The 27,525-nt window shown below is 43.1% G+C and overlaps 1 protein-coding gene across 1 annotated transcript in view; it reads right to left on the bottom strand.

Annotated features, from left to right (window-relative positions):
* The window catches only part of FAM204A (family with sequence similarity 204 member A), a 34,643-nt gene that overhangs the window by 6,818 nt on the left and 300 nt on the right, over nucleotides 1-27,525 (bottom strand). The window contains exons 2-6 of the mRNA XM_056120645.1: nucleotides 20,681-20,925; nucleotides 20,160-20,247; nucleotides 19,987-20,020; nucleotides 19,713-19,812; nucleotides 9,083-9,172 (exon numbers count right to left, since the gene is read on the bottom strand). Coding sequence (XP_055976620.1) covers nucleotides 9,083-9,172; nucleotides 19,713-19,812; nucleotides 19,987-20,020; nucleotides 20,160-20,247; nucleotides 20,681-20,917 — 549 coding nt within the window. The 5' untranslated portion in view covers nucleotides 20,918-20,925. The remainder of the gene's footprint in view (nucleotides 1-9,082; nucleotides 9,173-19,712; nucleotides 19,813-19,986; nucleotides 20,021-20,159; nucleotides 20,248-20,680; nucleotides 20,926-27,525) is intronic.

Consider the following 27,525-nt stretch of genomic DNA (forward strand, 5'->3'; position numbering starts at 1 on the left):
TTTGCTGTGGGCTTTAATTTACTAAAATGGTTTTAATTAAAAGAGAAAACATGCTGATTAATTGAACTGCAGAAAAAAAATCTACAGTATAAACTGTGCTTTGTCTGTCTCTTTAATTAGACTTGTAACATCTGAAATCGTTTTTTAAGGTTTGTTAAAAGCACAGATAAACATAATTAAAGGAGAGCAGAAGAACACCATTCTAGGTGATCATCCCATCAAGCCTCAAAGGGTGAAAGAAAACTCCCTCCTGGAATGATGGAAGCCAGCGCACCTTCGCGCTGGAGCAAAACCATCACTCAGCCTCGCGGTGACTTTCCTCAGGCTCAGACGCTCCAAAGTCAAGGCTCTCCCTAGGCTCCATGGAAACAAACACATCTTCCAATCAGACACAAAGGAACCCGGCCAGGCCATCCCTTACCTGGGCTGTTCCAGCTATTTTCCATACAAATTGTTCATCTATATGAAATAACTGAATTACTTCTGAGAAGGAGGCTTTAAAGATTTTAAGTGGTAATTTAAAAGGCCCCTGGACTATGGGCACGCTTCAGAAGGACTCACAGAGGAACATTTAAATAAATAACCTCTGGGAAATGACCAAGTTAAAGAGTAAGTTCACTCCAGATGCCCTCCCGCCCCCCAGGCAGAGGCTGTCCAGCTTCCCGGGTGGCTGACCAAGCTGCTGACCAGCCAACACTCCTTCACGGAAGGCTGTTCTCCCCTCGGCCTCTCTTGAGATTCTTCCCAGGGCTAATCAGTGAAAATACCACAAACGCAATGGCCCAAAACTCTTCTGTCCAATTGGAAAAAGAAAAAAATTAAAGAAATGAAAAAGGGATGGAAGGAAGTGTAGAAAAATTTCAAACAGATACAGAACTTTGCCAAAGAATTCGTTGACATCCAGTGACTTTGCATGGTATAATATATTCTTCATAATTCCTCCCTGGTATGAATAACAACAACAAAATCAATCTCCTTCCTTTCCATGAAAATAAAACCTTGTGGGGCCAGAGAGACAGTGGAACAGGCAGTGCGCTTGCCGTGCACAAGGTCCATCTGAGTTCCATCCCTCACCCCTCATCTGGTGCCCCAAGCCCAGCCAGGGGTGATCCCTGGACTCACAGCCAGGAGTAAGCCCTAAGCATAGCTAGGTGTGGTCCTAAAAGCAGAAATAAATAGGATCTTAAAATGCAGCTATTTTAAATTCCTAATAAAAGTGACTCATACTATTTTATGCCTTCTCACATGGATTACCAAGTCTTCTGCGGCTGGAAATGAGTAACTAATACAAAGTATTTGCCATCCTTTTAGGGTTGGGTCACAGGTGCCAATGATCATTCTTACAAGAGCTTGTTGGAACACACATTCACCTTCACAACTGAACCAACTCTTTACCTTGGAAATATGGTTGTCAAGATATTTCTGTATTTATAAAGACAGAAAGAAAGTGTGATCTTGGGGTTATTGAATGAAGCACAAGATCAGCTTCGCTGTCCTAAATCTTTCATTCAGTTTTCACAAGTGTGATTCAATCACATGTCTAAAAAATCAGAGTTCTGAATCTGACACTAATGAGAAACAACTTTAGTCTCATGATGTTTGGCAGTATCGTTATTTCCAAAACTTTAGCTAATGCTTTCACTTTGAACTCTAGGTATGATAATGCTCCAGGAACCTTGATAGGTGACACTTTCAAGAACAGTATTATTTAGGGAGTGTGTTTAGGAGAAAAGGTAGTACAAATTCTTATTCCATCAAGACTACCCCACGTATGTGTACAACAACATAAAACTAGTAAATAAAACAGGAAGTGGGAATTATAGTCAGAATCCATTCAGGGAACATTACAACCTAAACTTGAACTGGAAAAAATCTAAGTCCAGTAAATTAAGAGCTATATAAAATGGGGCGCATTTTTGCAAAAAAAAAAAAAAAGGCCACTTTATAGATGGTAGATGCAGACTCCCTCCTTGAAGGTTTATGATTCCTTCTTCAGTGAGACTGCCTTCCTATTTTCTTGGAAACTGCCCTAAAAATAGCTTCAGTGACAAATAACCTACTTGGATTTAGAGAGCTTAACTAGAAAACAAATGATTTACCTTAAACTTTGGAATTTAGAAAAGTTCCTACTGTCACTATTCAAGTATTAACAAACTATTAAGATTTCAACATAATCAACTTGGTTTTAGAATCCAATACTTTAGTTTAATATATTTAGGAAAATTAAACTTTAATCACACTGAAAATGTATTTTTATCTAAAAATAGCAATATTAAAGTGCGATTTTTATAATACTTCTGATAGCTTGGTTATATTCTAAATATATCTCTTGTTCAGCAGCATTAAAGGCTAAAGTCACTGACTTTAAGCTTCCAAAGAATTTTAAAATAGAAAATGTTTACCAAACTATTAATAATTATTGAACATTTCTAGCCTTAGCAAAGATGGCAGCAGCTTATCACCAATTATCTCAACTATAAAGTTCTTTTACAATTTCTTTTCTGCTTTTCAGGTCACACCAAGTGATGCTCAGGGGTTACTCATGGCTCTGCACTCAGGAATTACTCTTGGTGGTGCAAGGGGGACCATATAGGATGCCGAGGATTGAACCAGGGTCGGCCACATGCAAGGCAAACGCCCTACCCGCTATACTCTTGCTCCGGCCCCTCTTTTATAATTTTGAAACTGTCACAATCAAAATATCTTCCCAACTGTACAAAAAAACATTATGACTATTCTTTCTAGGTTATACAAAACGGTTAGAAAGTCACCATGACATACTGATGTTTTCAAGGAATTAAGTTTAGTTGGTGCTGCCAAAGACCATTTTATTTGAATTCCCTTTCCTTTCCAATGTAATCTTTAAAGATATAAGTCATACAAAGCACAAAGAAAATTCTCTCTTCCCCATACAAATATAACTGAAAACAACCTGTGTGATGTACCTAGCTATGCAGATGACTCATGTGAGAAGAGAAACTGTGTGTGCTGTCCAGGTTGGTTGTGATTTACAGCAGGCTCCCGTGAAGATGCCTCGGGAGAAAAAGAAACCCTCCTAGAACCAAAGACTCAGTTCCTCTCCAATGTGAGGTACGGTGCAAGCTCCTCAGTGAAACCGGCTTCAGCCCTACATTTGAAAATATTCTTCAACTAAACTCTGAGCCTTTTACAAAAGGTGTGGCAGGAACTGCAATAGAGATAAGAAAATGGTCCAGGAAAGCCCCGAATGCACACCAGCACTCTAAGGAACAGAACCTGCTCCCGAGCCTGGCGTGGGACCGACGAGGCTGCTCCAAGTACTGTCTGGGTGGAGGCACCAAGAGACGCTATTTCCTTAGAGGCATCTTCTTCTTCAGCACCAACAGTCGCTTCAGTATGACAGAGACCTAAATCTATTTTTCCACTTCCCCCTTCTCTAAGGCTGTCCTCCCCGATGGAAGATTCCCACCTGTGAACCTGAACCTGCCGGGTTCAACTCCCCCAGATGCCATTGTCGACCTGAAGGACCCCAATGCAGACTCTCTGTGTTCTCTGTGACACAGTGAATGGCACCTATAGCTTTAGGGTGCGTGCCCCCGCCTCCCGCCCCAGGAAGTGTGGAAGGCCCATTCTCAGAGATGGACCTACTTTGGGCTCTATTTTTCAAAAGTACTGATCCTGCCCTATTGGTTTCTCAGAATTACAAATGTTAAAGAGCAAAAATTAGTTTCACTTATTATGAGCTCACTTACTCAGAGCTCAGGAATCTGTGCTCTGAGCAAAGGCTTTATCAGCAGGCCCCAGGTTTCTGCATCTTGAAAGAGAACCCGGCACTGATTAGACCCCCATGTACCTGATTTCCAAAAGGACACCTACCGTGTACGTCAAGATTCAACTCATCAAGGGTTTCTCTCCACACCCACAACTCCTCACTGCTCACAATCCCTCCTCTCATATCCATGGTGACTGGCACCACGGGGATAAATAGGAAAAATTAAATCTCAAACTAAACTGTTTATTCAAGAATTCCATCTTGATTACTTTAGCTATTCTTCACGGGTGCTTAATTAACATGGCATCAGTATCTTTCCAATGTCTGTGTCTGAACAAAAAAAAAACAAAACACTTTCCAGATGTTTTCCACTTAAACAAGGAAAAGGCTGAAACCAAATTAGTGTTTTTGTCTTTTAATCATAATTTTTAGCCCCACATTAAATTATGGGTTTATTTCAAGAACAAAGCATCAATTCGCAAGGAAGCACGAGAATATCTGAAAAAAGTGCTTACAAGTGCTGAAAGTATCGTGTATTCCTGAGGCAATCCTATTTGCCACCACCCTTAAAATGAAAATATTTAGTATTGAGCAACTGCTGCTTCTAAAATAGCAGGATGACCAAAACACACACAAAACCAGAGACCAGGATCCCCAACAGAAACGTTTCCAGAGCCTTCAAGGGCGGTGGCTGCGCATTCTGACAGGCTGCGTCGGGGGCAGAGAGAGCAGCTACGGGCGCAGCAGCAAGGCGGCTGAATTCCCGTTACGGCGGAGGACTGAGGACGCCACCATCCGCCCACTCAGGTGCTCCCTACAAGGCTTCTCTACATTTGTTTGGGGATGCTCAAAATTGAGGAAGATTACATCCCATTCTTAACAGGCCAGGTTTACGGAGAGACTTGCCATGAATGCAGAATAGAGTCTATAGTCCAGTATCTAGGCCAAATTTTAGATCTGGGTTGTCAGCTCAAGATGAAAAGTGCAATCCATATTTTAGAGCTCTAAAGGCATTTGGCAACCACCAGAATAAATTGGCTCAAGCAGGAAACAGATGCCAACAGGAGTGGAGAAAGTAGAGAGAAACAGAGTACTTACAGTCTGAAATTATCACCTAGCTCTCCGTGACATGCTTCTGAATTATGTAAGAAAAGGTCCCATTATATAGAAAGAAAGCTTGAAGACTCCAATGATGCAACATCATCAGTGAAAGAAACAAATACGTATCATGTGACTCTGGCACTGTGATGGTCACAGCATAATTCCCTCCGGAAATGCCCAATGTAGCTCAGAGCGACATTAGACAATCACCCCCATACTATGGTCCACAGAAGAGCCACAACAGCCTGAGGAGCCACTCCTGATAACAGAATACAAGAGACGCGACCCAAAAAACACACGAACCCAGGCCAGGAGAAAGAAGTTTTCTTCTGTTAAAAAGAAAATTGAACAGAAGAAAACGAGCGCGGCATCCAACAGGTCTAAAGGCAACATATAAATGAGAAGAAATGATAAAGCAATGTCTGTCGACGCTTCAGGCACCTGAAGGGAGAAATACAAATGGAATCTTTTTACATGTTTTGCAACTGTTCTGGGAGTCTGAAATTTCTGACAAAAGCACTTTTTAAATGTGCTCAACTCTGAAAATTTCACAATGACTAACGTGACCTACAAGGAATTTGGAGCCTGTGAGGAAGTTATTGCTTCTCTGTGAATCCCCTTGCTCAGTCCAGAGTGCTAATATGCAGAAAAAGACAGAAAACCAAGTAGCTGGCTGTCAATGGGTCACTCAAAGCCCAAGAATCTATGCTGCAGATAGGACTTGTGTTACCTTTTCACCTTCAGCAAGGCCAAGATCTGAGAAAACCTACTCACATGGGGTCCCTAGAGGCTGCGTCACAGTCACCTGTCACTTGGAAAAGGTCAAAATGACAAGTAAAATTGGAGAAGAAATGACAGTGGGACATGGGTTTGTTGAATCCCAAGGTGCGGAGAGAGTAGTGAAGAAGCAGCAGTGCAAGTCCCGAGGCCCTGAGGCCTTTTCTAATGGAATCTCAAGAAGGGATGGGTACTCGATCACTGTATAACTGAAACTCAAGCACAAAAATTTCTAAGTCTACAACTGTACCTTGTTTCACTAATAAAAACTAAAAAAAAAAAAAAAAAAGAGACCAGGATCTGCAGTGAAACAGTCACAAAGACTCGGGATGTTCTAGAATCAAGAGAAACAAGCAATGTATCATGCCACAGAACACCAGTGAGACAGTCAAGCACCTGTTCTCTGGAAAGTTCTAGACAGTCAAAGCAGGCAACCAGAAGATTCCACACCTCCCACTCAAGAGTGGTTCTGACCAGTGATTGGTCAGATGGCCCGAGTCTGCTGAGCCAACCTAGAGTGCGAGCCTCTCTCCCCCGCCCCGACCCCATCACAACACCCGACTGTATCATCCCGCCCTTCCTGGGCCTTAGTAACAGCCCACTCTCATCCCACACATGGCCCTCCATGTCATTTGCTGACTTTTCTTGGTCAACTCTCCAAAATTTGAAGTCGTGCTAAACTACTGGGATAATTCATTATATGTATGTATTTGCAGGCTGGCCAAGAAATGTAATCTCTACTTCTAACTGCACTTCTGTGGAAAAGTAAGTTCCAAATGCCTAAAACACCTGGAACAATACTACAACTTCCTAACAAAACAGTAGGTGCTATGTTTGCTGGACAGAATTTTTTAAATGATCTTTAGTATATTGCTGATTTGCAGAGACAGGGCACAAACAGCTATAACTGATGAGATCACCATGGTACCAACACTAATAGTGAAATCCAACTATCTTTGTAGCACCACTCAACACAGTATCAAATTTATTTTAGTAAAATGTAATATCTGTAGCTGACATGGTGCTGGGATTTGTAGCTGATGGCTACAGCCACACACAAGGCAAGTGTTTTACTTCCGGTACTGTCTCCAGCCCAACAACACATTTAAAAATCTTAAGCTTTTTTTTTTAAATCAGAAACAAGACAAGGTTGTCCATTATCATTACTTATATTTAATTTAGAATTAGAGGTCTTGACTAGAGAAATCACACATGAATTATAAAGAATTAAAATTATCAGGGCCAGAGTAATAGTATAGCAAGCAGAGCACTTGCCTTTCATGCTTGCCTTGTGTGCAGTTCCATCCCTGACAACCCGTATGCCCCCTGAGCACTGTCAGTAGTGATCCCTGAGTGCAAAACCAGGAGTAAGCCCTGAGCACCAGCCATTACTTACAGTAGCTAAAACGTGGCACAAATGAAGTGTCTGTTGACAGATGACTAGATAAAGATACATACTGGAATATTACTCAGTTGAAAAAGAAGACGATCTTTTGCCATTTGCAAAAATGATGGAAGGAACTCAAGAGAATTCTGCGAACTAAAATAAGTCAGAAGGAAAAAGAAAGTGCAGGCTGATTACACTTACGTGTGCAATATGAGGGTACAAAATTGAAGATTGAAACAAAAAAGAATACCAGTGAACGATTATAAGAGAACTAAGGCTACCTGAAGAAAATGGGCTGAGGGGAGGAGATACATCTGTGTGTGTTGAGGAAGAGGGAAGGGAAGGGTTAGAGAATACGGTAGTTTTTTAGTCCCTAAGCTTCAGTTCTAGACTTGTTTCTCTCTTTAAAAATATAAACCTCACAAGATACTTACGACCAGCAGTCAAAAACAGAAAATAAACTAATAGCCACCAATGGCAAATTTCCTGATGGCTTACGATGAATGGGAATAGGAGACAATTTACTGAAATCTCAATTTCATCACTAGTCTGTTCAGAAAAACCATCCAACGAGCAAGAAAAGTGCGTATAGCCAATAGATCAGAGATAACGTGATACTCTTGATGAATCTGAACACCAAGTGGGTAGGTAGAGTTTAAGAAAGATCAAGACTGATAAAAATTATTGGTAACAAGCACTATATAATTATTGAGGGCCTTCTCTGGGGGCAGGCTTAGGGGGGTGGTTGGGAAAATTGGAGACAATAGTGGAGGGAAGATGTAACGGTGTTGCGATTGATGTTGGAAGATGAACTGCCTGTAACTAATCATCATGAACAGCTTTGAAAACCACAGTGTTAATATAGTATGTGTGTAAACGAGACTAGGCATTATACTGTATGAAGTGCTTTTAATTTTTTATGTATATAGGGCAAAGTCACGTAGTAATCACTAACTGTCTTTTACTATTTTCTGATTATTCCTTTTTGTCAGGTCTTAAAAAGTTCTGCTGGAATAAGCAATATAAAGTGAATTTGTTATGTGCCAAAGGGGGCAGGTTGGGACTGGGAGGAAAACTGGGGATATTGGTGGAGGGAAGGTCACACGGGTGGTATTGGAACGCTAAGTGCTTAAACCAACCGTATAATGAACAACTTTGTAAATCATGGTGTTTTTAATAAAAATTAATTTTATTTCTTTTTTAAGAATGAAAAGCTTAGTCTGGCTGGAAAGAGAGTGCAGAGGGGTAGGGCACTTGCTTCGCACACGGCCCACAGGACTTTGACCTTTGGCGCCACATGCCATACTGTGAGCTCACCAGAAGTGATCCCTGAGCACAGGTCCAGGAGAGAGCCCTGAGCATTGCTGGGTATGGCCCAACACCCCTCCCTGAATGAGGAGCAATACAAGGGTTAGTATAGTGCTTTCCCTGAAAGGATTTTTAAAAATTTACAAAACAACAAAAAACACATGCCAATAATTCTCTGCTTCCTGTGAGACGGGCTGGTGAGAGCGAACAGGGATTCCCAACAGAGAAGCGTTTCTTCCAGAGAACATAAGCCACAATTTTCCGTAAGCCCGTGTACTTGGGAAAAAAATACCCAAAACATTTGTTAGGGTCAGACTATATATACTAAGTTTTTGAAGAAAACAGCTGGAGAATCTTCAGGTTGAGAGAAGTAAGTGCAATACACAGAAGGACGCATTTGTGGTAATAAGAGTTAAGAGCAGAAAGAGACGCCATGTTGAACTCTGCCCAGGGAGAACTGCGCTCGGAACGCAGAGCTACCCTGAACTCAAACCTGAGGGAAAGTTCTCCAGACTAGGAAAATCGAGGGCTGAAAACCAATCCCAGTTTCCTCACAGCACATGTTTTAGACTAGAATGATTTGAAAACAAAGACAAACACAGAGGCAAGCAGTCTGGACTAAATGGCACAGTCAAAGGAAAGACAGAGACGACGGAAAATCTTAAGAGCAAATATCTGGCTACTGCACGTCTTCGTGATTATGAGAAGAAAAAAATGTGCATTTGTTTTAGAAAACTTGGAAACACAGATGGACTTACCTCTCGAGTAGCAAGCTGGTTACTGAGTTCCTCGGCCTTCTCAATATCCCAGTCGTCCACGGCCTGGTCTATGCGCTTTTCAAGACCTGACTGGAAAGAAAAGAAACCTGAAACTTAAAAGCAAGAAAGAGAACACATCCGCTAGTCAAGAACCATCCCAGGAACACGTGAAATACATTATGTGTTAGACAAGTTCCGTATGGTAGTTGGTGCTACTCCCACTGACACAGGAGAAGGATGCTCAGAGACATTAAATCTCTTCAAGGTCATGTAACTTTTTGAACTATGACAAAGGAGCTGTAAGGTCAGAATTTTGTGACTCCAAGGCCTATGCTTTCCGCTGATAATCATAATAATGTCCTGAGAGTAACAGTCAGAAATTGTGGCATTCTTGGTATGAATTGGACCCTGGGTGTACAGTACTTTAAGGTACATTTCATCCTTCTGTTTAAAAAATTTTAAAGGTAAAGAGAGGCTCACACAACTTTAATATCCAGGGACAAACACCTGGCTAAGTCTTTGACCCTGGATATTAAAGTAGATTTGGACCATGAAAGGAACGTTATAACTGTAAGAATCTTATTTTTATATAAAATGGTATTTGTTACTAGTTAAAAATACAAGAACTGCTAATTGAAAATTTTTGTAAGATTACCAGACTAAGTTGGAATCATCATACATCGAAGAAAAGAAGGGATTGAGTTTTAGTCTGTAGAGATAGTTACTAAAGATTTTTTTAAAGTAAAGTATAGTTACTACAGATTTTTTTTTAATTTCTCTAGCATGTGTCTCTTATAAGAACCTTTCATCCTACAATGGCTTCCATCCTGTACCCTTAACTACCGTTACCACAATAAACAGACTTCTTCTTATCCAATATACAGACCAAAAATATCTCTTCCACTAGTGTATTTCTTAATTAAACAGTCAACAAAGAAAAAAGTCTACAGTCGTTGTGAGATTGAGACTTTCAAAATACTCGCACACAACTGGCCCCGGAAATGCTGGGAATAAACTCCAGCCCCTGAGGTCCATGCAAGTGAAGACGGTTCCTTTCACAAGCCCTCGCCCTAACACAGGACCCGAGAGGAGAAACTGTTCCTTATCTCCAAAGAAGTCTGAGACCTTCTTTCAACAGCACTTCAGTCTCTGACCCAAAGCCACCTGTCTATTGTCCCTTTCATGTCCTGCCAAAATTCTAGTAATTTCCCTTCATACATTTCTATGGAACTCCACCTAATGGTTCAGTCAAGTAACACCCTGAAGCCGCTTCTCCGACATCCCTCACCGTTACCTGGCATTGACGTCACACTACCTTGGTAATTTATACTCTAGGCCAGTGTTATTCCCAAGTGATGGGGAATATTTCTCCCCACCAAAAATCCAGGAGGGGGTGATAGTAGCCTTGGTGCCAATTGTGGAGTGCTTTCTGTTAGTTTCCTCAGAGATGCAGACTTCCAAGGGGCACTAGTGATTTTTATATTTTCCTGAAAGGGGAGTGGGGGCGGGGGGAGGAAGGGGCATGGAAAGAGAGAAGTGTGCTAAGGGAAAGAATCTCCACAAAATGAAGGCTGGAGATAACAGAGTGGGTAAGATGCTTGGCTTGCCCACAGCCAATCCAGGTTCAATCCCCAGCACCCCATATGGTCTCCAAGTCCCGTCCAGAGTGATCCCTAAGCACAAAGACAAGAGTAAGCCCTGAGCAACATTAGATGTGGAAGGAGGGAGGAAGGGAGGGAGGGAGGGAGGGAGGGAGGGAGGGAGGGAGGGAGGGAGGGAGGGATTAAACTGCACACTAAATTATTTTCAAGTCAGATTCCTTTTCTCTTGGAAGACTAATATATTGAGTTGGCTTGCTCAAAGTCACAAGTACTTCCTGAAAGTTCCACTAGCAAAGTTTTGTAATCTAGAATTCTTGCTGAACACAACACTGTGATCTTCCACTGATCCCAAGTCTTCAAGCTGTCCTGTCTTCATTTGGAGGATGATACCCCGGGACTATCCTATCCACTCTCAGTCCCTTTCTGGATTCTCTCCCTCTCTAATCCACAATTCACCATTCACCTTTCCAAACCTGACTCAAGCCAGGTTCTAAAAGGCTGAAACTCAACCAACAACATCAGCACTACCAAGAACTTCCTCTAAACGCAAATTCCTTAAATCAGAAAGTCTGTAGATGGGTCCAGCAAGCCCCTAACGGTAACTAAGCTAGAGTTAAGAAACACAACTGAATCACTCAGTTCTCTCCAATGGCTCATTTTGTTTTGGTTCTTCTCAGCCATTTAGTTCTACTACTTTACCGTTGATAGCACAGCAAGTAAGGTAGGTAAGGTGTTTGCCTGGCATGCGGCTGACCCGGGTTCAATTCCTCTGTCCCTCTCAGAGAGCCCGGCAAGCTACTGAGAGTATCCTGCCTGCACGGCAGAGCCTGGCAAGCTCCCCAGGGCGTATTCGATATGCCAAAAACAGTAACAACAAGTCTCACAATAGGGATGTTACTGGTGCCCGCTCGAGCAAATCGATGAATAATGAGAGAACAGTGCTACTTTTCCATCGAGGTGTTCATGTAGTATCATAAGAAAACTGAAGCCACTGGTTTCACTGAATGCATTTTCTCCCTCTGGTTTCCTTTTTGTTGTGTGTGTGTTATGGGGGGGGGGGAGGGGGCGGGGTTTGCACCTTTGGTGTTCAGTGCTTACTCCTGGCTTTGTGCTCAGAGAACCATATGCAGTGGCAGGAATTAAACTGGGGTTGGCCACATGTAAGAAAAGTGCCTTATCCTTGTCCTATCTCTCTGGCTCACTAAAAGCAGATTTCAAACTCAGACGGGTCCTCAAATATGATCTTGAAAGTTCACATGCCTCAAGTTGTTTAGCTTGCATATTCCTCTATATGGTTATGTCTTTTCTATTTTTCAAAATACCTCGACCTTATCCCCTTCCTTTTCAGCAGACAGAACCTGTCCCCCTATTTCACAGCAGGCCAAGGCAGAGGGAGCAAGGAAAAAGAAGAACCACTATGATACAAGTCCTTTCCACAATCTTCCTGTCATACAGCTCTTAACAAGCATACTATAATTTTTCCTTCTTCATCCTTACTATCTCTAAGAATCATTTCTCTCCCAAGACTAATTCCATCTGTGCCACCCCCTAATTCCATCAGCTTACACATGATCCAGAACCCTGCTCTTTAATTTTTTTCTCCTCTCTTCCCTTTACCTTTTCTCTTTACCCAACAAATAAGCTTATGTGTTTAGATGTCTTAACACAGTGTTTAGATGTCTTATCACAGCACCTTCCTCAAAATGATTTCTTACGTTGGTACTTCATCTCACACTTAATAGGGAGCCATCCCAGTCTTCTTCCTCTCCATCCTCTTTTGTCTTCGTCATTCTTCTGAAATTGCTCTCTCTTGACTCATAAACACCACTTATACTACTTGATTTTCCATTATATCAACTACCTCCTCATTCTAAAAACCATCTCCCCAGATATCCATCTGAAATCTCCCTCCGCTGCTCCTACCATAGAGGAGTCCTCTAAGGTTCCAGCATCAGCCTTCTTCTTCTTACCCTTCACTCTCCCCAGGAACAGTCTCCGTCAAGGAGGCTTCAATGACTTCTGAAAATCTGCTTTGTATTTATAAATAAACCAAAATACCTGTCCTCACACCTGATCAGAGAACACATCTTCACAGACTCGTTTTTCCCTTGGTAAAATCTTGTAGAGTTTTCAATGTTTCACTGCCTAGAGCTTATCTCTGATTCTCCAGGAGAGTTGGCCAACACTTGGTATCCATCATGCCCCCTCACCCCCAAAATCCAGTTATCTTCAACCCCTTGTTCTTATGTTAACTCTGTATTTTTATGGAATCTCGCTCTCCTGGGCCCCAAGCTCTCGCTGGGCACAGTACAGATCCATCTCCAGACTGGTCTATCTTCTGAAGCAGACAGCATGTGCCAAAGTACGTTCTACACTAACAACAGGCAACTGTGTGCCAGCTTGGCGAATTTCCCTACTGCACCTCGTTCCTCTCAAAAGGTACCCCTCGTTTTGCCCAGGCTAAGTGAACACTCAGCACGGACGTTCACCACAGCTTCAGTGCAAAGAGGATGCCAGGCCAACCAGGAACTTGGATCCTTACGTGTGGCTGTAAGAGGCTCCCCAAGAGCTCTCTGTCACACTAACATTTCAAACACATTCAACCCCCTAACAGCAATAATGAGTGTACTGAGACTCCAGGGAGTAAGAAGGGTCATAGTTTTGGGAATTTACATTCCCCGAGGGAATGAAAAATTTCCACTCCATATTGGACTTCCAGAGCTTAACACAGTATCTGCCCTTGGAGCTTTTCGATGAGTGTTTATGTTATAGTAGAAATACAATGCTTTGTTTTGAAGATGCTTTTAAATGGTCTCTCTTTCCATTGGGCGCCTCCTTAAATGCCACTGAGATTTATGAAAACAAAACATTTCCACATCGAACTTCAGCTTTTCTTATGCCCTGAAAATGGGGCAGGACAATACCTGAGACAGCATCTCAGTGACCGTGAGCCTGCCCTGCTCATTCCACGGAGCTTCTTCCCCTCCCACTAGCTCGATCTCCTGGGACTGTACAAGACTTGGTGCTGAATTCCTTACTCCCGCACCTAGAACGGGCGAGCCCAAACAGGAAGCTGTCCTGTGTCTCGCTCCAGTGCCCGGTGGACTGCGAATGCGGCGCTGCGTCTGCTTGCACACGTAACTGCCCTTAGCTGCCACAAAACCCCCGCTTTTAAGCTGTCACGATGGAGGAAAAACAGTCATATTTCCTTCTTCGAGAAACTTCAACTGCTAAGCTGATAAGCACAATTCTCACTTAAAAATCAATCACAATTATAATTTATCTCCTACCGTGAACCAACTCCCACTCTTCAGCCACTCCGAGAAGAGTGGAGATGGATTCAGGTAACAGAGTAATGGGCTCAAAGTCAAGAAATGCGGTCACAGCTCTCAGGTGCTTAAATCATAAGCTCAACTTTCTTTAAAAAAAGATTAGGGTCGGAGCAATAGTACAATGGGTAGGGCTCCTGCCTTGCACATGGCCGACCCAGGTTCAATGCCTGGATCCCATATGATTGTCTGAGCACCGCCAGGAGTGATTCCTGAGTACTTCTGAGTGCAGAGCCAGGAGAAAGCCCTGAGCACTGCCAGGTAAGTCCCCAAAACAAGTACAAAAAAAAAAAAGAGGGGCTGGAGCGATAGCACAGTGGGTAGGGCGTTTGCCTTGCACGCTGCCAACCCAAGTTCAATTTCCAGCATCCCAAATGGTCCCCTGAGCACCGCCAGGAATGATTCCTGAGAATGATTCCTGAGTGCAGAGCCAGGAGTGATCCTGAGCATCACCAGGTGTGACCCAAAAAGCAAAAAAAAAAAAAAAAAAAAGACAGAAAGACAGAAAGAAAGACAGAAAGAAAGAAAATTAACACATGGCCAAAATTCTTTCCTAAAAAAAAACCAGAATGTGACTTATGCATTCAGCTTCATTTTTAGTTGAAAAGTTTAATTCCCCCAGTCTTTTCCACATAGTTCACTAGCTTTATCTGTTTTCAATCTCTCCAATTCATTTCTTGGGGGAGCTGGGGGTTGTTTAAGTAAAATTTAGTAGGTTCCTTGAACTATGAAAAATTTCTGGTCCTGCAAGCACTTCCAAACTTTCTCTATCACACTAACATTTCAAACACATTCAAGATGCCAATGCTAGTAAAAAAAACATCACTATGCAAAGCACTTACATCAACCTAAGCCCACATCTTATTAGTGAAGGCTGATGAGAACTGGGTTCAGATTCTCATTCCTGTGCTAGCCAGGCACTCTGGGTGAGTCTCTGAAACTCTTACAGGTTGGGACTTTCACTTGCAAAGTGAAAACAGTAATAGCACATCCTTAACAAGGTTAAGATAAAATATATATATAAAAATGTATATATACATATACATATAAATAAAATACCTAGCAACATATTCAGCATATTGCAGGCATTCAATAAGTAAGTTGCACCTCTTGCGTATAAGTATCAGGGCACCATCAACAAAGAGAAGGGTTAGTCCTGTGCAGCTACGGGCCTCATCAGAGTTCTCCACAGGCTCAGACCAGGGTCTCATATGTGAGTGGTGAGAAACTACATGAAATAGCACAGAGTATGAAACTTTCCCAAAGGCGACAGTTGAACCTGAGGGGAACCTTCTCTGGCATTATCTTAGACCTTCCCAGCAACAAGTGAGGTACAAGGCACATGCTCCCACAACGCTCAGCACGGCCTTAGTGTGCTTCAGAGAAACCTTCTGGCAAGAATCAGAATTTAGTGTAAGCAGATTTCAATGCAGACCAGCCAATTTAGGGATGGTGATCTGATCACAGGTACAGATTCCCAGAAGGACCTGAGCACCCTTTGGGGAGCATCAGGAAGGCAGCAGCGCATGCCCCTGAGAGATCAACGGGCAGCCGGCACGTGGGCACTTGGTCAGAGTATCCTCAAACATGCAGGCAAAGCTCTTTAGGTGAAACTGCATCACGACACAGTTCTGCAGATATGCTATTTGTTTAGTTTGTTAATATATTAATTTTGAAAGCTTGATACAGATGAATTACCCCCAGACTTTGCCGTACTATGATGATATCTAAATAGCTAGGAAAGAAATTAAGCCATGGCTCCATTAAGATATGGGTGATGGGCTAAGAATTAGTGTCGTAAACTTTACCTATAAATCGAACCTGTTAAAATTACCTAAGACACAGGAAAAACTGTGTTGGGTTAGTCCTTCAGAAGAGCCTCTGTTAGAAACAAAATGACTTGGGTCAGAGTTTTACTTTGGGCCCACTCGGGGGTTTTGTTAAGACAAATCTCAGTTGTGTTTTCATCTAGGTGATCAGAATAGTTCTGGTCTGACCTGATCGTGATGCACACAAGGATCAAGAGAGAATGCTTTGGGGGGACTGCATAGCCCACCAAATTCCCCCAACCCTCCACAGCTCTGCCCTCTGTTCACCCATGTAGGCAGGAAGCCTTTGCTCTGCATCCATGCCCCAGTTTGGGAAAAGCATTCTACTAAAAAACGCATATCTATGTATTTATACTAAATCACACAACAGTAGTTTACACTCAAAACCCAAAGAAGGAAAAAAAGAAACTACCAGAGACACTGAATAACTAATCTAAAAACGATCAAAAGTGCCTCTGATTCGGTGCCAAAAATCTCCATGAAACATACATAAAACTACTTCAATAATGACTGCTGACTAATCAAACTGATTCAATTAAGGACTTAGACATTTATAAAGAAATTCATTCTAAAGAAAGTCCCTTATAGATTTCAAAATAATTAATGCTGTGATTACCGAATTATTAGGAAGTCCCAGAACTGCCGCCAGAAACACAATTATCGCTGCATGCAATACAAAGATCACTTTCAAACCGCTCTGGCTATCAGGAAGATCACATTTAAGAGGCACCAGCCTCTCTGCGCTGTCTGTCGGGAAGCAGGTGAGAGCAGGGCTGTAAAGACACATTCCTGGTGGAGCAGCGGGGTCTGCTTGGCAGCACTCCCAAAGGGAAGGCGGGGAGAAGACTGTGTGGGAGGCACAAGACCAAGAAGCTGGTCCTGTCTTCCTGCTGAGGGTAGAGCTCAATGGAGAGCGAATGAAAAGACTCCCAAGAAATGGAGACAGATCAGTCTCTGCTCCAGAGAAATAAAATCAAAGCCTGGAAATCGGGGCCAGCCTACCCAAACTGCGTTTCTTCATGAGCCTCTCTCTAGATTTCTCGAGCAGCAGCTACTAGCTGCTAGACCTAGATTTATTCTTCACTTGATCTTGGTGCTCTGATGTGGACATTTTTAACATCGATTTATTCTGCTGGGTTCCCATAGAAACTTCGGCAGGGAGAGGGTGGTGCAAAGCAACCCCACCCCAGGGAGCCAGGAGCCTGCAGGCAAGCAGAGACACCGCCCCAGAAGAGAGCTCAAGGGAAGCCAGTATAGGGAATTCTTTCTCTCTTTCCTGCTTGGGGTGATGGGCAGAGTGACGGGTACTGGCAAAACACTGGGCAAAGCCAAGCCTGGCCAAAATCAGCTTCCTCAGGAGACTGTCAGGACTTTCTTAGTTAGACGACATTCATGTAGAAAAATGTCTACCATTAAAAAATCTGTAACTTATAAAACAGATCCATGGATAAGCACAAGGAAATTCAAGTGAACTTCCCTAGTCAGAAATCTTACTTACAGTAGTTTAACTTACTTTTTTCTAGAATATACCCACTACATAATGAGAGCCAGAAACTCCTGTTGCAACCTAGTAGTCTAAAAGACTTTTGCATCAGGAATCCTAGCAACCTTGTTAAAGGTTATAGCACAAATTCCAAATCCCAGACAAGCAGTAAGACCGAGCTATATCTGGCCCAGCATCAAGATGACAGAATTTCATATAAGTAGAATGACAATAAAATTCAAATAAAGGTAGATCATAAAATACTTAAAATTTCTACTTTTTAGAATGGTTAAAAAAGTTCAATTGGATCACTTTAGTTAGACTGAGAAACAACCTAAGTCTGCAGCTCCCAGACTTATTTGGCCAACCCCTTTTCGGGGGCTGGGGGATCAACGACTCAGTGCCTCCGTGAAAATCTGCCTTCTTTCAGAAAACAAAAAGCGGTACCTGAAGCTACTACTGCACCCCTCAGTCATGGTCACACTCCAGGGGGGCAGCACGGGAGTAAGTCAATGGTCCAAAAGACCTTTATAAGCACTATTTGCTCGATGCTCGAGCGGGCCCAGTAACGTCTCCATTGGAGACTTTGTTGTTACTGTGTCTGGCATATCGAATACTCTCGGTAGCTTGCCGGGCTCTCCAAGAGGGGCGGAGGAATCGAACTCGGGTCGGCCATGTTGGCTGCATAAGCACTATAAGTTACGGAATAACATGGACCACCTAGCCCATAAGTAAGACTTTAAATAGTATTTCTTGGGAAAACCAATATTTAACCAAACCTTCTTGAAAAAGGACAGTCTAGACAGTATCTGGGGCCCAATTAACAAAGGGCAGAGGTGACTGTGGCCCACTGCTGTCTGCATGACTTCCTGCCTGATGCCTTAGATGCCTTAGGTCGCTCCAGGAAGAACATCAACCTCACGTGGTCTACCATCTCCTTTCAATGCCCCTAAAATCACAAGGGACACGAGCCTACCAGTCCCTGCATCAGTGAAGTCCAGAGAGTGCAGAGAGAGGGGATCACTGAGTCTGGGTTTAGCTTCCACTCTACTGGGGATCAGCTAAGAAATTTAGCATTTCTGCTAAAACACCGTGAAAAGGAGGCTTCTCATTCCAGCACCTGGTTGTGGTATGCGGTGATCCTGGTTTCAATTTCCCAGTGTTCAAGGATGAGGTCACATGAATTCCTGGTGTAGCTGGAATCAAGAGTCCCACATGGACAATTCTGCTGTCAGTTCCTCGTGCCTGAGTCCCCATGGCAACCACCCACCTCCACCCCCAATGATAGGTTGAAAAATCACACATTTTTCACGTGAGCAATGGATGAATCAGAAAATGGCAGTGGTGTCAAAGCACATGACTGCCCACAGCTGTGATCCATAAAGAAAGTACCGGGAATATGGCCGACCCGTCTTCACCGAGCCTCCAGGGCCTATGGCTCTAGCACTCTGTACTCAACTCTGTGCTCCCGGAGTCAACATTCTCCACATGAATCTGTAGGCTAAGCTACTCCTTCATTGAAGACTCCACAATTAGCATGTCCAGCAGACTGACACTTCCAGATGTGACTCTAAAGCTGGAATGGGCTCCGAGCTGCTGCCACTCTACCAAAGGCCTTCCTTATTTCATTGGCCTTCACCAGCTGATGCCCCAAGGGACCCTGGTCAGGCCTCATTCAGTATCTTTGTCCTTCCCCAGCTTTCCCACCTTCCTAACAAGCATCGCTATTCTACCGGAGCTCAAGGCTAAATCCTGAGTGTCTCTCTCCCCTGGCTGTCACCACCCATCCCTCCAGGTACAAGCAATCCAAAGGCAAAAGTTCCCACAGAATTCCTCAATTCTCTCCACTTCTCTCCATCTGCAGTTACCCCACTCTTGGTCAAACCACTATCTCCTGCTGACAAGTGTCTTCACTGTTCTTCCCCCACTAGCTCTGCCACCCTCCTGCCCACTCTCCACATAAGAGCCAGGGAAACCGTGGATCCTGGTACTCCTCTGAAAATTCAAACCCTCGATATGTCTAACCCCAGTTCCTTCCCATGCCCCTCAAGGTCCCACGTGCTTGCTCTCTGCCTGCCTCTCTTCATACAGATTCCTTGCTCATCCTTGGGATCTCAGGAAAAAGTCATCGTCTGAGAAAGAGGACACCTGACCTAAGGTGGGACTCCCACCCTAACTTTTTCACAACGGCCGTTCACGTCCCTTCTACCAAGTTGTCACTGTTCATTTGTACCCATCTACTTCCTGATACATTGAGCATATACTGTCTGGCACACGGCAGGCATTTTCACTTAACCAAAAAAAAAAAAAAAAGTCAAAATGAGTACAAAGACCTCACAGTAAGCTAATCACAAATATTTCCTAACAGCAAACGTAAAATGTGCTCACCTTCTCAACCTTCTTCTTTTTAACAGGGGGGTCAAACCTCTCATTGATTCCAAAATACTGAGTAAGCTCCTTCCACTCATCTTCCTTGGAGGGCTGGCCACTACAGGAAGATAGTGACATACGTGTCATACACCAGATGTGCTCCTTTTTATTTTGACTTTTTAATTGGCTACTACAATTGCAACGACCAGTTATCAGAGGTGTGTGGTTCCAACTACTTTCACATATCTTACTTCGTCTAGAACAGGAAAGCATTACTTTTAATCTCACCCACCTCTGAGATTCGTCTTCTTCATTGTTTAATTTGCCTAAAAAAGAAAAAAATCACAAAGTATCAATATCTAAGTAGTTGTGAATTCAAAATTCAATCTATTCAAAATTCTTGAACTCTGTCAAAATTTAATACTAAGCACTACTCTTAATTGACCTGCATTTAAAACATAACACCTTTTCTGGAACGTTTTCTTCTCTTCCTCCTGAATCTTGAATTCGCAGCTGTCTGTTCAGAATTTCTTTTATGCAATTCTTGAAATTTCTATATAAAAGCAGAAACAAAATATTTGGAAGAAAGCATTTAAAACCCACAAGAAATAAAAATAAGATTCTAGCATATATAAAAATAAAAATTCAGTTCTTGAAATATTTATCCTCTTAGATATTTTCGAAACTGTCTTTATTTTCATTTGTTTCTAAATAAGCCATCTCTGAAGAGTGAAATTTAATGTCCCATCCACACAGATAGCAGAGAAAATTAAGCTAGAAACTTGTGTATCACTTCAGGCAAAGTAAGTAGTCCTGCTTTCAATTTTTTTTCCTCTTTTAATGAAAATCAAATGAAAGTGAAAGTCCAAATATCCAATGGATTAGCCACAGACCCAAAAAGAAGTCATGAGTCAATGCAGTGTACATGCATGTGTCTTAAACACACACACACACAGAGCGAGAAAACCTCAGCAGAGAAAACTTACCTCCCACATAGTTAGAGAGATCCCAGAAGGACACTCTTTGTATGCATTTACATTTGCCTCTGGCGCAGTGCGGGGTCCATCCGGAGGGCACTCTGTGGTTTCAGTGTTTTCCTTGGTCCCATCATCCACCTTATCTCCCTGTAAATTAGGTCCAGAACTCTCTGATGTGGCTTCATCTTCAGATTCTAAATTGGTATCACTTTCATTTAGGCCAGGAGGGAGCAGCCCACTCCACATCTTTTCTCCTACAGGGAAGAAGATAAATTGAGACATTAAAGAAGTAGCACTGCAATTGTTCACCGATTTGCTCGAGCGGGCACCAGTGATGTCTCCATTGTGAGACTTGTTACTGTTTTTGGCATATTGAATACGCCACAGGGAGCTTGCCAGGCTCTGCCGAGATATAAGAAGTAAACATATAAAAAAAATCGAAAACCATTAAGAGACCCCTGGGAATCTAGTCATTATTCCAATGGTTTGTGAACTGTAAAATCTTAACACACCGAAGGTTGTGTGTTCACGGGCTCACTGGATGGCTCTTTCTCACTGCCTGCGTTCGTTCGGTGCTCTAGACCCCTGCGTGTGCCTGGATCAGGACAGCTGTTCTTTCTCTCAAGCTTGAGCCCCTCTTGCTCTGACTCTCTCCTACCCAAGCTTACAGTCTTAGTTTATACAGCAATCACGTAAGGCGGTGACATAAAGGTGGGTTGAATATTGACAAATCAACAAAGAGAGGTAAGACCACTCCTCCAGGAAATTAAAGATAAAATCTACTTCTAATATTTCTAGCAATGTCATTCTGTATGAGCACAGTAAGAGATATAAACTTAGTTTGGTTCTTCCTGAGAACATCTCACTATACATTCCACAGTCCTCAGGCCAGGTTAATCTTCCTAGCTCCAGCAGGGTCCTAGTCTTGTCATTACTTACTTTTGGATCATGACAGCATTTGTCCATAATCATGCCCTCAACTTATAGTTGAGTATCGTGGCTCTTTGACCTGGCCCATTTCGATGCCAGGGTAGCTCACAGCTTGTCCTGGGTCCAGTCAGTCCCTCGTCGGGACCCTGCTTTTGGGGTGCTAGGGACTAAGGGCAACTGAGTCAAGAAATCAGATGCCCAGGAGTAAATATGATTCGGAGTCAACCAACTCCCAAGTTACAAAGCATAATACTAACTGTCTTCCTGTGTCCACACAGAAAGGACATTGCTTACAATACAAGTTCAGTGTCCTTAGATGGGTGTGACCTGATAAACCTAAGCTACCTGAGGAAGGACGAAAGAGTGTTATCCTACAGTGAACAACCCATCTTAAGCTTTTTTTTTTAAATCTAAAATAGGAGGTACACTCATATTAAAATAACAAAAATATTTACTTATAGTAAATTAAAATTTTTTTCAAGTAGATTAAATGTTTGTTATGACACCCCTATAGATTAAATAGTTAAAATAATGTTGGGCCATTGATTGCTTTAAAAAAATCAGTAGAAGCATTCATCGTTCAATAATGTTAAGAATCTTGACAATGTACAATGCAGGCAATTTACGAATCATAATACAAGAGCCCGAGAGATAGTACAACAGTCCAGGCTCTTGCTTTGCATGAGGTCGACTCCAGGTCAGCATCCCATACAGTCCCCCGAGCACCTCCAAGAATAATCCTTGAGTAAAGATCTAGGAATAAGCCCTAAGCACCACCAGGTGTGGCTCCCAAAAGGAACCAAAATATAATTCGATATTTTCAGCTACAAATATTAGAGAAGAAAATTAAGTTAGATTTTTCACTTGTAATTGAAAGCATAAAACTTTCAAAGGACTAAGTAGCAGAAAAGTAATTAATCACAGGTAAACTTATAAGCTGCATGAGTAGTCTAAGAAAACTGGTGAAAACACAGGATGTTCCAGTTTTAGATTTTATACTTCTTGTTAAAATAATAAAAATGGAGAGTGATCCAAAAATTTAACAAAAACGTAAAGCTTATTTGAATAACAATACAGTACCTGAGAAACTAATATTAAAGTTCAAGATAATATTTAGTATTAGGGGCTGAAGAAATAGTATGCAGGTAAAGTGCTTGCCTTGCATGCAGTCAACCTGGTTCGATCCCTGGCACCCCCCATGGTACCCAACCACAACCAGGAGTAATTTTGGGGTACAGATGGGTATGGCCCCCCAACAAACAAAAATTAGCCAATAGGGCCCCGAGATAGAGTGCACTAGTACTCCTGTTAAGTTCAGTAAAAACTGTTTTCAGAAATCTGAATTGTAATCATTTGCTGAAATGCTAACAGTACATTCCCCACTGGTCCACATGACATGCTTATTTCAGTGTATATAATGAGCCTGAACCAGCTCATTCAAAACTTGACTCATGCCAGAATCTGTTACACAACTCATCATTTACTATTAAATCTGGAGTAATGTGGAGCAATACAGAGGAAATTCGTCTGTGGAATTCTTTTTGGCTGAACTTTTTGCGGTTCCAATTGTGTTCAATACCAAGGTCACGACCATTCCCCCAAGACAAAGGGATCCGGAGCTTCTGCCTTCTCTGAATCATGGACTCCTGAGATCTGTCTGGGGCCACTACCCAGGTCTGGTCCAGCCTCAGAGGCTTACTCCTACCTCCTGGAAACAGCCTCACCAAAACTAGACTCATTAAGAGAGCGAACTCCCATCCCTCAGTGCTCTTGCCACAACCCTCACTCACCAAGGTGAAGGATGCACTTTTGAACTTCCCTGACACTGGGCGTTTAGACAATGGCAAAAAAAAAAACCATAAAAGTCACTGGGTTCCTTTTGCAACTTGCTTCTGTGGCCATGGGCTGCAGTGAGTGACCAACAGGGAGCAGTCCCCGAAGTTAGTTTGTTTTGAAGTTTCCAATGTTTGAGGAATAATCACTTAGCAACTGACACAAGTTATTTACCTTCTAATCTCCACAGTCTAATATGGAGTTCCTACTTGTGGGCTGGGGTCTGATTTTCAGGATGGAGCTTTGAATTCTGATTTTGAATAAAATCAGAAGCATCTGAACAGGAGGAGCACAGGGCCTGAAGCTCTTCATCCTCAGGGGCTTATCCAAAGGACTGAACCGTCTTTTCAATTCACCACGTGTATTTCCACTTGTCAAGAGGAGACCGCAGATCATCTAAGCTCCGGGGGCCCCCAAAACCTGGCCTGAGGATTCTGCAAGTTGGAATAATGGAGGCATCTTGAGATGCTTTGTTAGTGCACAGAACATCATATAAAATATGCCAATACTGAAGAAAAAACATTTGCTATGCTATTATTAGAATATGCCTCGCGTGCTGAGGAGCAGGGGAAGAGGTGATAATTAGCTCCCACGCAGCTTTGCCACTGGTCTATGGGATACATTTCAGGACTTCGGGAGAGTAACCAATTTCAGATTTCACTGGGGATCATGTTCTTTACAAAAATCACAGTTCTATGCTTGAAATCGCTTTCTTTCCTCTCCTCAACTTCCATGTTAAATAAACGAAGTTCTTTTCCCCGGCCGCCGAACCCCTCACATGCCCACCATGTACTAGTATGTCTCAAAGTTTGCAGGACACAAAACAGGCAGAAGCACCCAACTTCGTCAGGCCCTTCTAGAGCACTCAGTTCCCCTGTCCTGCTGCATGCACCTGCCAAGTCTGGCCTTCAGCCACGGCATTGGAGAGGCAGAAGATCTATGCAACGGCATGCTGACTGCAGCCTCCGCCACCAGGCAGGGCTGGTCTAGCTCTGGCTGCAGAAAGTGGCTCGCGGCCGCTGCTGTGCCCAGGGCATGCCTGGTCTTCAGTCACAAGCAGTTTCCCATTTCCGACTAGCTTCTGGGGCTTCCTTGAAACCATCCATCTGTCGCTCTGATTGACGTGGCATTAAGAACTGTGTGGCATTAACAGCTATCCCTTAATAGCTGTGTGGTATTGGAATGTTATTGCTTTGTTTTCATGAAACTCCTGCTACTATCAATAATAATAATAATAATAATCACGGTACCAAAAATAACATTAAAATAATAAAAAAAAAACCACAACATAAAACTCTCATCCCTGTGCTCTGGCCTGGTATACAATCACTTTCGGTGCGTGCCACAGAAAAAGAGAAAAATTAACTTGTAAAAAGTGGACCAAACCCATAAAGGGATAATACAGATACGTATGTTTTTCAGCTCAATTCCTGAGCTGGATCCCCAAATCTGGTGACTGCCATTCTCCTGTGACGAAGGAAAAACAAGCAAAAAAATAACAATAAACTATTCATCAGTGGCCCGGGAAGCCTGGGAAGCAGTGTGGCCACACAAGAGCCCTGGCTCACCTCAGAGGCTAAGATGGAGGTGCTGGTTCAGACTGGTTTGGGGTTTGTTTGCGCCGGGATCTGTTCATAGCAGGCGTGTCAGCCCCACATTCCTAAGGGTTGCTGGTGTCCTATTTTGTGTGCTGGGAAGGATGAGGCTCTTTTTATTTCCTGGTCACACCAGAGTCACCTTTTAATATTAACAATTACTCAGTCATTCTCAGGAGATGCTGAAATTTTGTCACTTCCATATCTATTGTAGTCAGATCTATACAGTAACCCAAGCGCTAAATTCATAAGCTTTCCCTGTTCAGCCTGTAAATAATTTTTAATGTCATCATTTCTAGCCCCGAAGTATATGATTCGGAATCTCTTCCTCCCTTCAGACAGCCTCTCCGTTCGGTGGAGGTAAGGTTTCTTTCTTTCCACAATTATCCTGCCCCCCCCACTCGCTGCCAAAAACAAAAACAAAAACAAAACTCAATGTATAGTACTCAGTATACATCTCCAGGCCTAAGCTCGAACAATCTACTATGAGCTGAAAACATCATGAACATATCCTTCTAGCCTGCAATGCTAGACTTCCTCTGCCCCTGCAAATCAAACTCAGAAACTATGAAGACACTTGGGCAGACGGCAGCTCCTCAGAAAAGCAAGATCCCAACCAGCAGCTCTTGTCCAGCAGTTCCTGGTCTAAGCTTTTTACAGCTTTATAAAGCCAGTAATAAAGACGCTGATTTCAATAGTCAGAAACCCAATGTTTTTTTATTTTTCCTCAAACAATACCCCACCCCTCTGGGGGGGATGCTGAAACTCAATGGAGCATTATACCTCACCACATGATTTGTTTGGCAGAGGCTGACTGGGCATGACAGACCTTATTTTTATACACTTTATTTTTAAGGGAAAGAATAAAGTGGACACAGTCTTGCCAAAAAAAAAAATACAGCAGTCGCAGAGATATTAAATTATAATAAAAGGGACCCTGGGGTGTGAAAGGATTGAGAACCGCTGGTGTAACAAGAAAAACTATTTTCATAGTCAAAGGGATGAGTTTCTCGTCCCGAAGCGCATAGCTGTGGGCAAGCCACTGGTCTGGGTGGGCACTGTGAAGCTAGAACAGAACAGCTTAATTCGATGACCTACAGTTACAAAACGTTCGTTTGCAGATCTTAAAAGTGTATGTGTCCAAATATCTTTGCTAGAACATCCCCATTCTCTCCTAGTCAGAGACAATACTGTGCAAAGCCCAAAGCCCAGGAGATGAGGCTTCTCTTCTCAACCGAGACCGATAGCTTTCAAGGAACGCTTTGCGCGTTCGGCAGGAGACCTAAAAAGAAGGCCCAGAGCAAAGGAAAGAAAAGCCCCGTTATGATGGCAGCCAACAGAACCAGAAAGCAAAATGCAACATATCACAGCTATAGACAGCATCTGGATAGGCACTGATTTTCCATCCATTCCTCAAAGCCCCTCCACTAGGAGTAACTACTGAAAACCCTTTCACAGATCCCACAGCTAACGCTTAGCCTCTTGACCTGCTTATTTTACAAAAAAATAAGAGCGCTTTGGTTTCATCTACAAACTCTTAGAGGTTTCATTGATATGTTTTTGGAGACATGACTGATTTCTGCCAGGAATTCGAGACTCGTTAAAATTAAAAAACATTTGCTTTAAAAAATCTAAAAAAAAAAAAATACTTAAGTGCAGGAAGCTCTGTCAGATGCTTTGGGAAATCGCATCCATCAACGTCACTGCTGGACAATAATGTCACATTTCCTGGGAAGACTGGGCTGTTTTATAACCAAAACTGCTTATAGGACAAGCCAAAGAGTGCTTAATCAGAGCATCTGATTGGGTAAAGGTACCCTCATTGCTAACCCGCTGGACTTTCAATTTCCGTCTCATCAACAGAGCTGTGGAATCTCCAGAATCTGTCTTCAGCTAGAAAACTTTCCCCCCAACAAAGAAATCGGAGCCTTGTCCGAGGGGAATGCAACCCCTAACTCGGAGGACACTCACCCACCGCCCTCCTGCTCAACTTTTTAGAAACACGCGTCCGTTTCTGGGTCTGGGGAACTGGTTAATGCCACTAGGAAGAGCACAGACTTCTGAGCAAGCCACCTGGGCAGCAACGTAAACGGCCCGCTGACGTGGATGATGCATTCCCTTTCCTCAAAATAAATAAATAAATAAATAAAACAAAATAAAAAATAAAATAAAAGGGGAGGGGGTGCTGAGCGCCCCACTGCCACCCCCCGCACGCCCCTGTGGATGTCAGGGACCAGCCGCACCCGCAGCCTGGCTCACTCCTAAGGATAAAGGTTTTGCTTTTTTGGGTTTTGTTTTATTTTGTTTTGTTTTGCATGCAAACGCGGGTTCTGCTGCAAGCGCGGCGGTCAGCGGGCGGGACCCCGGCCCCGGCGGACCGGCCAGGGCGCCGGGAGGACGCGGAGGGCTACTCACCGGGGTTGCACGCGGGCGGCTCTGGCCGGGATCACCGGTCCTCGCGGGCGCCGCGCCCACCTGCACCCGCTGCCCAGCCCG

The sequence above is a fragment of the Sorex fumeus genome, unplaced genomic scaffold (genome assembly GCF_029834395.1).
Source record: "Sorex fumeus unplaced genomic scaffold, SorFum_2.1 ptg000043l, whole genome shotgun sequence".
Classification (NCBI taxonomy): Eukaryota; Metazoa; Chordata; class Mammalia; order Eulipotyphla; family Soricidae; genus Sorex; species Sorex fumeus.